The sequence below is a fragment of the Molossus molossus genome, unplaced genomic scaffold, assembly GCF_014108415.1.
Source record: "Molossus molossus isolate mMolMol1 unplaced genomic scaffold, mMolMol1.p scaffold_m16_p_14, whole genome shotgun sequence".
In the NCBI taxonomy this organism is placed as follows: domain Eukaryota; kingdom Metazoa; phylum Chordata; class Mammalia; order Chiroptera; family Molossidae; genus Molossus; species Molossus molossus.
This window is the reverse complement of record NW_023425349.1, coordinates 14655548-14669557: the sequence shown is the minus strand read 5'-3', so window position 1 is coordinate 14669557 and position 14010 is coordinate 14655548. Positions and strand designations below refer to the sequence as shown.

Here is a 14010-nt window from a genome sequence, read left to right as displayed (position 1 = left end):
CCCCATTCATGTAATAGGTGTTGAAAACATGTTTCAGGATTTACTGACCTGCAAAATCTTGTGCTTGGTGACTACTTGGTATGTGACCACTGGGCTGAACACCAATCCTCTGAGAATCTGAGGTCTAAAAACGTATATTAATGTGAAGTGCATATTAAGTGGTAAAACTGGTTTAAAAATATATGCTAATTCATACTAAAACAAAACAAAACAAAAAACTAGGACACACTAAAGCTGAAATTTACCACTAAGAAAAAAAAATACCCCCTAGCCACACAGATAAAGTAGACAATTCTTTACCCCATGTGCATGCCAGCACTCTCCTTCCTCATCTTAAAAGGAGCTATTTTGGGAATGATGTTCTCTTTGAGTCACATTATCATAGACTCTGGTGACCTCTGAGATAGGTCTTTGTATTTTATCTAGGATAGCATTTCTCTGAGAGAGAGATGCACATTCTTGAACCAGTGGGTTAAAGGTACCCAAAAGCTGGTCAAAGTGCCGGAGGACAATCTAAGCATCCTATTCTTTTGTAACACAAGCTGGAGTGCGCACTGCTGCTCCCCGTCAGTAAGAGGAATTGACAGAATGTGGAAGATACAACTAATCAGCTCCCTGCCCCTGACACGGCCCAGTCAGCCGACAGCAGTCCTCTCCCTAAGGTGGTCAAGGGGATATTTGCACTGAGCAGAAGTTTGGAGCACAGGTGTTCTACTTTTTCTTCCAGCCCCAAAGTGTGTGATCCTGTTTCTCTGCCAACACGGGAATGAAGATCCAGATGCTCAGAAGCACGTCCAGCAAGTACCACCTTAGCAAAAACATCAACACAGCATCCTGGAGACGGAGTGGCCGCTGCCGACATCCGCCACAGGTGCGCTTCAAACCACCTTCCTGCTCAAACCTCTCCTTCCAAATCGACTCCCAAGCCCCACACAAGGCTTCTCGGCTCTCACAGCTGCCAAAGAAACGGCAGTGTTATTTTATGGATGTGTATATTCCGAGTTGATCCAAAGAATAATTTTTAGATACTTCCTTGGGGAAGTCAGTTTGGCAGACCAATGCAAAACTCAAACCTACTCTGTTTTATTTTATTTAGGTTATTGATTTTTATTCAAATTAAAATTTAATATGTGAAGTATTTCTAGGAAATCGGACATCATTTCTTTTTGGAGAAACTAGGTGAAAAGAGTTTCTTGATTAAATGAAAAAAAAAAAAAAATCAAAACAACCAGAGACTGAAATGTAGTCTGTCCCTTGGCAGTGTGCTTGGAGAGAACACGGCCGTGGCAGCATGATTTAGGGGGGACTTGCGAGGAACTCAGATCCTCTTCCAGGTGGTTCATTGTGTGTTACCAGGGGCATGCCTTTCTCTCTGAGTGTTTCCCAAACGAGATGGACGCGTTCGACTGCTGATATCTAGGGTGGTTACTGTTTTCACCCCGTGTGATTGTGGGAGTGCCTCTGTCCCCAACCCCTTCCTTGTCCAGCCTCCATAAGCTTCCGTTTATTCAGCATGAAAGAAGCTAGGCCAGCCCTGGCCGGTTCGGCTCAGCATTTAGAGCGACGCCAGTCAAGGGCATGGAACCTCAGTTGTGGTCCGAGCCTGGCCCTGGTCAGAATCAGGCAGGAGGCAGCCAGTCCATGTCTCTCTCTCACATTGATGTTTCTCCCTCTCCCTCTCTCCCTCCCTCCCTCCCACTCTGTCTGAAAAGAAATGGAAAAATATCCTCCGGTGACGATACAAAACAAAGAAAGAAAGAAGCTAGGTGAGTCGGATAGCCCCGCCACTGCATCCCCACCCTGTGTGAAAAGGAGTCCAGACAACCACAAAGAATTAAGCAGCAAGAGGGAAGAAATTGTAACCGAAGAAACATCTTCTTTATCTGTGTCCATTTCCTCCCACAAGGAAAAATGGCAGTGTCGGTTGTACATTACATATCTTTCTCTCCGGGGTTTCATCTTAGCACCTGCACAGCAGAGACCTTTACAATTCATTGCCTACGCTCCCTCCTCCTCCCCCTCAGCACAGCACCTGAGGCCGACGCAGCAACTCCCCCAAGCTCCTCCAAAGGCCGAGACCCTTCTTCATGACAGAGTAGAGTAATAACAAACATGCCCCACGGTTTTATACAGTTGCTAGAACGTTTTCAGTTTCCAACGAACGACGATGTTCCTCCTCCTCTTGGAGTAGTTAATTACATCTTACAAATTTTTATTTCTTTCGCTTGGTTTCTGTCCCGTTATGTGTGTACAACAAAAGGGAAAGTCCGCGGCCGAGTCCCAGGTTAGCAGAGCTTGGCCGTCATCTGGTCCGACTGTTTGAGGATCTCCGTGTTGTAGAGGTCCAAGGCGTGGTTCACCCTGATGATCTCGCTGTTGGTCAGCTTCAGCCGGTGTTTCAGCATACAGGAGAACAGGTCCAGCTGCGGCTTCCCCGGGGCCACGGGGGGCGCCAGGCGGTTAATTCGGTCCCGAATATCCAGCAGGAGGAGCATCACGGACGAAGAGGAGTAGAACTGGCCGCCCTGCGTGTAGGACTGGTTGACCTGCTGCACCGCGCTGCGGAGGAGGTCGGCGTTGAACCTCAGGCTGTAGCCGAATACCTGCACATCCGAGATCTTGATGTAGAACTGCCTCTTGTTGGGGTCGGACAGGTCCACGGGGCCCTGGCCGGTCTCGTTGCGCATGACGGTGGCTAGCCGAGTCCGACTGCGCAGGTAGATGTGGACGGTCTCGAAGAACGTTTTCCACCGATTGCCCAGCAGGAGAGTCCAGTTGTAGCACTGGCTGTTTTGGAGGCGGATCTTCTCCCAACGCGGGTAGCCAAACTCCCCGAAGGGCATGTTCCAGCCCTCCGAGTGGCTCCCGCTGAAGGGGTTGACGTAGACAAAGAACATGGGGTCCAGGCTGCTGTTACGCATCTGGCAGATGCGCATGGACATGCCGATCACCATGTGGATGAAGTCCATGCGGTTCTTGTTGCTCTTGAGAGTGAGGGACATGCGCTTGCGCCACCGGGGGTCAAAGAAGGTGTCGAGGCGGATCTCGTTGCTGACGAAGGTGGTGTGGACGTAGAGGCGCGAGTCCATCTTCTGCAGCAGGTACTTCAGCTCCAGGTCCTGGAAGTCCAGGTCGGTCTCGAAGCTGATGAACTGCTCGCTCCGCTCCGAGTCCACGTTCTGCGGTTCGCAGCGGCCTCGGTAGAGCTTGTAGCCCTTGTTGCAGGAGCCGCAGAGCGAGATGTTGGCCAGGCTGCACATGGCGCAGCTGTTGTTGCCCCCGATGACGCAGGGGATGGGGCGCTGGCACAGCGTGGTGCTCCCGTGGCACACGCAGCTCCTCTGGCTCTCCAGGAAGGTTCCCCAAAACCCGTTCTCATTGCAGTAGAGAAGCGACTGGACCCGTGCCAGCCACTGCTGAATGGTCCTGCGGGACAGAGGGAAAGGGAGAATGTCAAGTGCCAGGAGAAGGCTGTGAGTGACTGTTATCCAACTGACAATGTACATGGAGCCGCCAGAGGAGTGAGAAGGCTGGGAAGAGCCGCGAGAAGACCAGGGGCTCGGAATGTACCTTATGAGAATGACACTGTCAGTCCCTGTAATGCCACAGGCCACAGCTACAGGATGCTGTCCCTCCCCTGGCATGTTCAGTGCCCTATCTGTAAAGTGAAGGGGTTGGAGTACACATTCTTTGGGGTCCTTCTAACTCTACGATTCCCGTTACATTAGCATCAATTAAGTTTGATTCAGGAAATTGAGGTGTCTAAACGCAAACACTCCGGCTGGATGACAACAGATTGTTTTTTTAAAAAAATCAGCAATAGAAGGTAACCTGCATCAGATGTTTCAACCCTCCTCAGATTCTTCCATGAGGTTATATAACATGCAACCGCAACAAAAATAGGATATGTTTTCGAGCACTCTAGAGGTGGCGTAGTGCTTCCAGACGGACGACCTTACGGCATCCTGACAGTGGCTTTTTGAAACAGGTAAGAGATGTCATTACTGGACCCCTATTTTTCCAGAGCTCCTAACTCTCCACTCAGAGGAATTTCCATCACAACATGTATCCCTAGGTCTCCTCCACCACTGCCCCTCAACACTTGTAGCCAAGTCTGTCCCCAGATTCCAGTCACTGGAACATTCTAGATACTCCACCCGATAAGACAGATAGATACTGCACCCAATAAGATACTCCACCCGATTAGATACTCCACCCAATAAGACAGATACTCCACCCGATAAGACAGACACTCCACCCGATAAGATAGATACTCCACCCGATAAGACAGATAGATACTGCACCCAATAAGATACTCCACCCAATTAGATACTCCACCTAATAAGACAGATACTCCACCCGATAAGACAGATACTCCACCCGATAAGATAGACACTCCACCCGATAAGACAGATACTCCACCTGATAAGATAGACACTCTACCTGATAAGATAGACACCCCACCCGATAAGAAGCAACAGAAGAATAGGTAAAAATATGTAAGGCAGTCGGCTTAGTGGTCTCTCCTCTTTACTCATTCTGTGCAGGTCACCTCTGGGCTGTCTTTCATGCTCCGAATGACCCCTTCCACACACGCCTCGCGCTTCGCACCCTGCACAAGGCACATTCACTCCTTTCTCTCACCTGAGCCTCAACACCTGCAAATCGCTTGGGACTTGAGGCCAGGCCGAGGTTGCTTGAAGCCCTGGTCCTGGACTCGGGAGGTGTTACTGGGCAGCTCCCTCACCTCCCTAACCGCCCGCCCACCCAGGGCCGTGGTGAGGATTACATGCGTTTCTATGTGAAAGCTCAGCCCCAAACTTGGTAGGTATTAAGGGGTCGATAAAAGTTAGCGCTTGTTATTCCTGCAAAGGGACCGGCAGTTCCATTTTATAGACTTGGCAAGAGGAGCGCAGAGGTGAAATGATGGACTGAAGTCAGTGAATGAGCAGAGGTCTCCTGGCTCATAGCTAGGGTGTTTTTTTGTTTGTTTGTTTGTTTTTTCATTAAATGTTAAGGAAGAATCAAGAAAGTCCTTTTTTTTATGCTAATCCTCACCCTTACTTTTGCATTTTTCCATTGATTTTCAGATAGAGGGAAAGGGAGAGAGGGAGGGAGGGGGGGGGGGAGAGAGAGAGAGAGAGAGAGAGAGAGAGAGAGAGAGAAACATCAATGTGAGAGAGACACATCAATCGGTTGCCTCACACATGACCCCAACATGGGCTGGGGATCAAACCTGCAACCGAGGCATGAGCCCTTGACCAGGAACCAAACCAGAGAGACCCTCTGGTCCAGAGGGCCAAGACAAGAAAGCCCTTCTTAAGGCTGTTATGGGCTGTGGTGATGTTGACCGTCATCTATTTGATTATTTCCCTGGGCAAGCCCAGGATCTGTGGGGTCGGCAACAGAGCTGAACCTTGAAAGCGTGTGTACTGGCCCAAGTAGAACCAGGGTCAAAGTTCAGTTCTGTCACCAGGAACAGGTCACTTCATGTCATCAAGCCTCCATATCCATCTCTAAAATGAGAATACAAAGCCCGCCTTATGGGGTGGGTGAGAGGATTGTGTGAATATATTTAACGCCCGGAGCCCGGCATAGAGCGATCATTGAAGAGGTAATAATAATAAACACTCTTATCCCGGGGAATAAGCTGTCCCTTTGAAGGCATTGAGGCACTCGCAGGGATTTCACTATCTCTCTGGAGTTTGAGGCAAACCATTTTCTCCTGTGGGACATTTGAAAATGGATACTGTTGAACCGGCTTTCTAGGATGCTTTGCTTTGAATGAGTTGCTTATCAGCGGAGAGAGAATGGGGGAATAATTAGTGTGCTCCTTGAAATCGCTCTGCCTTTTACATCCACAGAACCACCCAGCCCCTGGCAATCAATCCTCCCCCACAACATTCAGAACACTGGATCGAAACACCCGGTTTTCCTGTCCCTTTCCCCTCCAGGCTCCCAGGCTTGGGGGAGGGGGCCGTCCTTCCCTGCGAAATCCAGCCCAGAGACAGACTCCATGTTAGTGCTTGCTGAAGGAACGAACAGAATTACTATTTCTTCTTCTTGTTTTTCATTAAGGAAACCCACCTTCTCTGCTCCCCTGCAGGATTAGTTCTCCATACCCTCCGCCCACACAGCTCGGCCCCTCCCGCTGCAGCCTCTGCTGGTGAGACCAACCCTCTCGCAGCCTGGAGAACAGCGGCAGGCCCAGCCTCCAGGAAACGGAGCTGGAATGGTAATGAGCTCTGTGGCTCCCACCTCCCAGACCAGAACATTGACTGAATATTGGCTGTGAGTCAGCTGATAGTTTCTGTGAGCTGCGGGGACCGCCACACGTCTCCGATTGCACGGTTCCATCTGACGAGAGCCTCCTTTCAAAATGCCTCTTTCAAAGGGCCCACACTTGCCCCTGTCAGCCCCTCTCCAAGTGGCGGGACAGTACCCCATTTAGAGCTCCGCTGTTCCCATCTGCAAGGCATTCTATAACCCCGCAGAGCGCCCCCTTTCCCGTGTCTCATCATTGGGGTCCTTTGTCAGGGCCGCAGCCCCCACTCCTTGAATCAATGCCCCACTGTGGCTGAGCGCTCAGGGTCCTCGGAGGGGGAAGGCCAAGATGGAAGTCCCTGGGCTTTGCTTCAACAAGCAAAGAGGACAGTGGCACATTGGGATTCCAGGCCTGTCGAGCAGGAGGGACTGGGGACAGAAGCCCTCTGAGGCGCCTGGGGAGCTGGCACCTGCATCTCCCAACCGCAGAATAATCGTGAGGTTGTGGGCTGCATCAATGAAGGCATTAACGATGCAGCGAGAGGACCCAGGACGAGGCCGCGCACAGGAGGGCGGGGAGGGGGCAGGGACGGAGAGAAGGGGGAGAGGTGGATCATCCTTCGAGGCAGGGTGACCCAAGAGGAGAAAGGGACGTGGTGTCGGAGCTGGCGGGGGAGCTCAGGAGCAGATGAGCAGACAGGCCTGCAGAGGGAGGAGGTGATGGAGGGAAGTCAGCCTGGGCAGGTAGAGACAGACAACGGCAGCCACGCCTTTCATTGTCATAACTCACAGTCTCAGGCCTGGTGGACACAGGCTGGGCCAGGCGAGGACGAGCCATCCTCTCCTCAAGGGGCAGGAGGAGGGGGCCCGAGGGGAGTCGTGCTACTATGGAGTCCTATTCCCAAGGTCGGTGAACTTCCCTGAGCTTTGTAATAATTTTGAGAAGAGCAAAACCGAGATACAAGCTCCTTCCAGTTTTTTAATGTATTTGAGGAGCCCACCTGAATCAGATCAATTTCCTCTGCCTTCTCCGTCTCCAGCCAGGGCTCTAGGTAGCGATTATTGACGTTCAGAAACCCTACAAGGCTCCACAGCAGGCAGCTCCCGGGCCGGCCCAGGCCATCGGCGGCTTCCAGCTACTGAGCACACACTGTATACCAGGTGTTGCACACCAGGCTTCCCCAGCGAGGCCTGGAGAAGTGGAACACCAGGGCCTCCAACTCCGGCACGGGTCCACGTGCTGCGCCGTCCCGCAGTTTAAAATGATCGCGGTGAAGCCAGCAAGAAGAATAAGCAGGCCACGAAAAGAGAAACAAATGGAAATAATGGAAACTACTGCAAGTTTGAGCATGTGTAGGACCTATTATCACATCCCTTGCTTCCTCCGGGCCTGCCAGGATCCCTCTCCTCCATTCACAGATAATTGGAGCTCATGACAAGTGCATAGGAAGAGGCTAGGGACCGGGGGTAGGAGGGACTGTGATCTATAAATACCACTTCCCAGGCTAGCTGGTGACAGCCTGCCTCAACCCTGGCAACCGAGATGGCTTAATAGGCCGGCGAGAGAGAGGGTCTCACCAAGGGCTGGCACAGCCCCACTGTGAGGCAGTGAGCTCGAGGGAGTGAAGACCAAGTTTTAAAATGCGTTTCTGGGTCCCTGGGGATCCGAAGCATCTTCTGTTTGCAGCCAAAGCTGAACTTGACTACATCTAAATCAGCATCTTTCTATGGGATGGGATTTCATTCTGCTGGGGGGCCGAGGGGAGGGCGAAGGAAGAAGGACAGGAGGGCAGAAAGAGGTGCTTTTCTCTCTAAAGCAGGTTGGTAGGCACGCACAGAGGCTCAGAGCAGGTGGCCTGGACCACAGACGCGGGAGACCTAGACGCAGCCTGGAAATGTTCAGCCCATCCCCCTTCTGTTCAGACCTGAGCACTGAGACCTGGGCGCTTGGGTAGAGGATCCGAGACTCTCGAGTGCTTTGGACATCACGGCAGTTACCCCTTTATCCTCCCATCGAGCCCACAAGGTGGGATCCCTGGTGTGGCTTGAAGGCCACGGTCACACGGCATGGATGAAGCCCACCAGAGCCCAGGGTTTCTGGGTCCAATGCAGTGCTCCCTCAATTTGCCTGCTGGCCTCCTCCTCCCCTCCAAAACCCAGACTGGAGGGGAAGCCAGGCTCCGGCCACAGGGTCACCTCTGCTGCTCGCTCGCAGCCCATCTTCACCTCAGCCAGGATTTTCTGCGACATGACACGTCTCCCAGCGACACGGCGTGGAGTCGCCGGTCACTTGAGGATGGAGGCTTCGCCACCCGGAGCTTCCCCGGTGCTTCCAAAGGCACACGACTCCCTTCCAGAGCCAGCCGGGAGGGGAGCCCAGGCTGGGCTTCCTAATTCAAGCAAACTCCCTGCTGGTTTTAATTGGAGGTTTTGCCTAGGACAGGAATGCAGGGGGGCCCAGTGGCATTTCAGGGAAGATCATACAAATCAGGTGCCAAGGAAGTGGGGGTGAGACAGACCTAAACTAAAATAGAAAACTATGAGCCATAATTCCCATTTGCCTACCAGGAGTATTTACTTAGAAGTGGAGAGGAAATGGAAAATATATTGGTGTTCTGAATCATTCTGTTACTGATGCCCTGTGCTTCATCTTGGCATTTCTCTAACATCATAATGGGTGTCTGAGTGATGCCTGAGACCTCGCAAAATGTATACCCTGTAGACCTTCCACCGGAAAGACAAATAGGTGTTTTTAGGTTTCTGATGCTGCACTGTTTCTTGGCGGTGCTGTGTGTGGGTGTTGTGCATGCACGTGTGTGTGTCTGTGTGTGTGTGCGTGTGTGTATGAAATAATTGGTGCTAATAAGAGATGCACACATCGATAGTGCCAGAGTGCTTGGGGCTCAACTGAAGGCAGCCTTGTCTTATGGATGTGCTACTATGACTTGTAACTGGCTATCAGACCCACTCTGCGTTCCTCATTTTTCCCAGATAAATATTGAGCGTTTTAATCATTCCCCTCTTGAATTTCTATCATTGCCTTAATAACCCGCTGACCCTTCTTCTCAGTTCTTCGCAGGAGGCCGGAGCCTCGCGGAACAGCTCCTAGCAGTGAGGAAGGAAAGACCAGAAGAACGCCGTGGCCCCTGCCGGGATGAAGATGCTCTCCAGCTTGGTGTGGTGGGGGCCACGGGTCTGGTCTGCAGGGCACAGAGGCGAAGGGTAGTGGGAGGGGTGGGGAGAAGAACACGCACAAATCCAGTAGGGGACTCTTTCAAATTCGGTCAGCAGGAGCTTCCCTGGGGAGGATTATGAAACAATGTTTGCAGTTACACAGCTCTGTGTCTGCGAGAAGGTGACAGGCGACACCGGGGCATATTTAAATTCAGCGTTTTGCTGTGGGGCATGGATGTGTGGGGAGAAGTGAAGGAAGGAGCCAGGCGCCTCTCTGGGGCTGGCAGCAAGCAGGGAGCAGCGAGCTGCTCCAGGCGGACGGCAGCGAGCGGGGCGTTCTTCCCGGCGGCACTCGGGCAGGAGAACGAGGCTAGAAAGCGAGGGGCTGACCCCGAGGTACCCTACTGGGCTTCTAGATCCATGATCCGGGCAGTGAGGCGGGGTGACACAGGCGGGGAGCCAAGTAAGGACATGCTGGACTCTGCCCTCCCACGATTTGGCCTTGGATATTTGACCTTGGATAAGTCACTTCACCTCTTTGATACTCAGTTTTCTTAGCTGTCAAATGGGGAAGGTAATGCCTACCCCACTCTTTGTCTTCAGAACCAGAACTGAATTGTGCAAAGCTGCTGGGAGGTTGGCAGTGAAGGGTGATGACTGGCCATTAACCATTATTGTTACCGAGGGCAAAGGAGACTCTCTTTTATAAATGTCCCAGGTAAGAACATTCCTCTCCTTCCTGAGAAAGCCCAGTTGGTTATCATTTCTATCCCAGCCTCTCCGGTTACTCACCCTGCACACCCCACCGTGTATAATGATACCGTCACCGTGATGCTTGAAGAAAGAGCTGGGGACGCAGGCTTCGGGGTCCAAGAGACTGGGTATTGAATCATAGCTCTGCTACTCAGCACTTAACCTTGAGCTAATTGCTTGTCCTTTCTAAGCTTCAGTTTTCTCAACTCCAGAGCAGAATGATAATGCAGTACCGGCAGGGTGGTTTTGAGGACCAGGGAAGATCATGGATGTAAAGTTGCGCACACAGAGTAGGAGCCCGTGTCTCTCGTGAAAACGAACAACTGTGTTCCTCTTGAGCTCACATGGAAAACAGCCCCTTTGAAACACGTAATTGTAGATTTCAAGATCCAGGGAAGTAGTTCAATAAATGTCACCGGGTCAGTTGACTATTGATATTAAAACAGCAACAATAGCAAAACCTCTTTGGACGCTTAATCTCCTCTGTACCCCCAAATCGTTAACAGAGGGATTACAGATCTAAATGTGAGGAGTAAATAACAATGTCAGCACCAACACGAGTAAAACAGCACTTAGGAGAAAACAGAGGGGGCATTATTATGATAATGGAGGGGGCAAAGATTGCTTAACAGGGCTCACCATACAGGAAAAATAAAGGATTAATAGGGATATGTTAAGATTAGCGCATATCCATCAAAGATACCATTCATAGAGTGACAAGACAACCCTTAGAGAAGGTATTTGCGATAACTCTAGCCAATCAAAGACTGTATTTCCTTCTCTTACATAAATCACTCCTGCCTGACTGGATGCCGGGGCTAGTCCCAAGGCATTTTGTGCCGACTGAGGTTGGCCACTCCTTTCTGGGTCTCTTTACACCACAGTAGACGTCATCATCACAATTTATATTTATCTTGAGAAGGTTCGCACTGAATTATTTAATAAATGTGATTTGTCCCAGAAAAAGCAAAACTACAAGCCAGTAAGGAAAAGTCAGATGACCGAGAGGGAACATCGGGAAAGGACGGGAACAGGCACTTCATAAAAGAAGATATTCAAAAGGCCAAAAAGCATGTGCAACTCTGCTTCGTGAGCCTTTAGGACCATGCCAGTTGAAGCCACAACGTGACGCTATTGCAGCAGGATGGCTAAAATCAATGAGAATAAAAATAGGAAAGATGGAGAACGCAGCATTGGCAAGGATGCTCCTGGCAGGAGAGAACCCTGGTTCTGCACATTTCGAGAAAAACTTCGGAAGTATCTACTACCGGATCCACATGGCTGAACCTGTGAATACTCTTTGTCCCAGCGACTCCACTCCTAGCATGTGCCCAACAAAAGTGCATGTCGGGGTCACCCAAAGACGTGTAAGACGATCACACTATTTGTCATGGCCCCAAACTGGAGGGGATACACGTTACTGTCAGCAGGATAACAGACTTCTACAAAGAAAATAGGCTCTTCTTGAGAATAAACGAGCCCAAACAATACAAAATAATAGGGAGGGATCTCATAGGAGAATGGAAAGGGGAAAGCAGCCAGACGCAGAGAGTCCATGCCGTAGAGAGGCACATCTGCGGACGAGAGGGCTTCCCTGGACTAGGACTGTAATGCCCAGAACTGGACACTTGGTGTTTCTGTGATGCTGCTAACTCCTGGCTTTAAAAACTCCGGGTGCTGCTGGTTACATGTGTGAATTCGTCTTGTGCAAGTTTCTGTTGCTGTGATATATGATGTTTTCACTTTCCATCTATCTGTAGTATTCCCCTAAAACATGCAAAAAAATCATCCTTTAAGACAAACAGCGTAATACTACTAAGGCAGTGATGCTCACATTTTTTTCTTCTTTTATTTATATTCAGGTAGAGAGAGAGGAAGAGAGAGAAACATCAACGCGAGAGGGACACATCAACTGGTTGCCTCCCGCATGACTCCGAACAGGGCTGGGGACGAACCGCAACTCAGGTGTGTGCCCTCAACCAACTCAAACCTGCGACTCTTTGGTCCGCCGGCCGACGCTCTAACCACTGGGCCAAAGCAGCCAGGGCGATCCTTACATTGTTACATCACGGTTAAACTCTCTATATTTGTATATCATCTTCACACTTCCTGAAGCTCTTCTGTGTGGTCCTCTAATTCTGACCTTCACAACGTTTCTGTGTCACAGGCGGGTGGAGAGGGTAACCTGAGTCTCAGTTAGACGATGTGAAACACCAGGCTCAGAGAGCAGGCGTGACTTCCTGAAGGTCACATCACCTGTCACATCACCAGGACCCTCACTCGCCCGTGTGTGAGCTTGCTGGCCCGGTGGAGGGTGCAGGTGGGAGGGTGTGCAGGTGCCTCTGGAAAAGGAGATGAAGGAGGTAGCTGCAGAAATTGTGTGAACCCAGGTCTATTTCTGAATCGGTGGCCCGAGCCTCCAGATTCTAGTCCAAACAGGAAGCCACTTCCGAGCTCCTGAGAAAACCCAAAAGGATCTGGAGATGCTTATTTCCTTGCCTCGTGTCGGGGGGTGGGGGGGAGGCAATCACCCTCCTTGTTACAGGTGCAGAATGACAACCAGGGTTGGGCACAGAGACAGGCCTGGTGCTGCCTCGCAGGAATCCCGCACATCAGTCATGACAAAGCTCAGCTGCAGGCACCTCCCTGCCTCTCGTCCAGGCTATCCCCCTGAGGTGGCACGGGGTTCGGCCTCGCTGACTGCCTTCTTTTCACCCCCATAAATAGAAAAGCAATGCCAAAGATGTTCTTAGATAAAAGCTTCCTTGGCCCATGGTTGGGAGACACTTGAAAGCTATGACTGACAGCCACCTGCCCACGGCTAGCCCGGGGCTATTTGTGAGCTGGTGTGTCTTCTTCAATAGGACAGTTTAATACAGGTTTAAAATAGGTCTTTGTCACCAAATTTCCACCCTCTCTTCCCACCCCCCAAAAATCAGAATGTCAGGGGCTATCAAAGTAGCAATTTACTCTGGGGAAAACTGTCTAAGTTTCGGATGGCAATTTCCAGAATATTGGAGCTGAATGATGCTTAGACAGAGCCTGGTCCGAGAGGGAAAGCCCAGAGAGGTTCTGTGACTTGCATGAGGTCACACAGTAGCCCCTGGAAGCCCAGGACCGGAATCTTCCCCTTGGGAAAGCCACCCCGTGCATCGTCATCTTTCCCCAAAGGGCCTGGCAGCATTTCACCTGGGTGGCTGTATACTGGCGAAAAGGAAATAGTCACCCTTCCCAAGAATTGCTGGACACTGGCTCTGGACGGATACTGATTCCAGGAGACACCAAATGTCACTGTGACCCACCTGTCAGAACAAGTGTTTGGAGAGGGCAGCGCTCAGTGGAGTTTCAGCTCAGGCCCTCCTCACGGGGTCCAGGGGTTGTTTCCTGCAGTAGCTCCTTGTTCCGGAATGCACTCTCGGAATTACCCCATCATTGGGACACTTCGCAGCTGGCAGACTGACCTCCCCCCCACTTCCGGTGCCAGCACTACACATATCCGCCAGATAACACATGACACTGTGGACCGTTCTCTCCCCTGAACCAGCTCCCAAGAAAATTGAACAGCAAAGCACGCACTTAGGTTGAAGCCTGTGACGAGGGGCGTAAACCGTAAGACAAATCCACTCAACAACCGTCTTGGTGGACACCAGTCCTGCAGGCCAATCGAATACTGCAGAACGCTTCCTCGCAGGTGTCTGCAGACTGCGGTGCCCTCTGTGCTAGAGTGTCTGGTAACGAAAAAGTAAACGAATGAAAACCCACGAGGGCTGGCAGGTGGGCACGGATCCTGAGATGGGATGTCTACAGTCCCTCCCCTTG

At 51.1% G+C, this 14010-nt stretch overlaps 1 protein-coding gene across 1 annotated transcript in view; it reads right to left on the bottom strand.

The window, feature by feature from the left end:
* Nucleotides 1–2123: 2123 nt before the first annotated feature.
* Nucleotides 2124–14010, bottom strand: part of BRINP1 (BMP/retinoic acid inducible neural specific 1) — a 175738-nt gene continuing 163851 nt past the window's right edge. The window contains exon 8 of the mRNA XM_036261325.1: nucleotides 2124–3426. Coding sequence (XP_036117218.1) covers nucleotides 2286–3426 — 1141 coding nt within the window. The 3' untranslated portion in view covers nucleotides 2124–2285. The remainder of the gene's footprint in view (nucleotides 3427–14010) is intronic.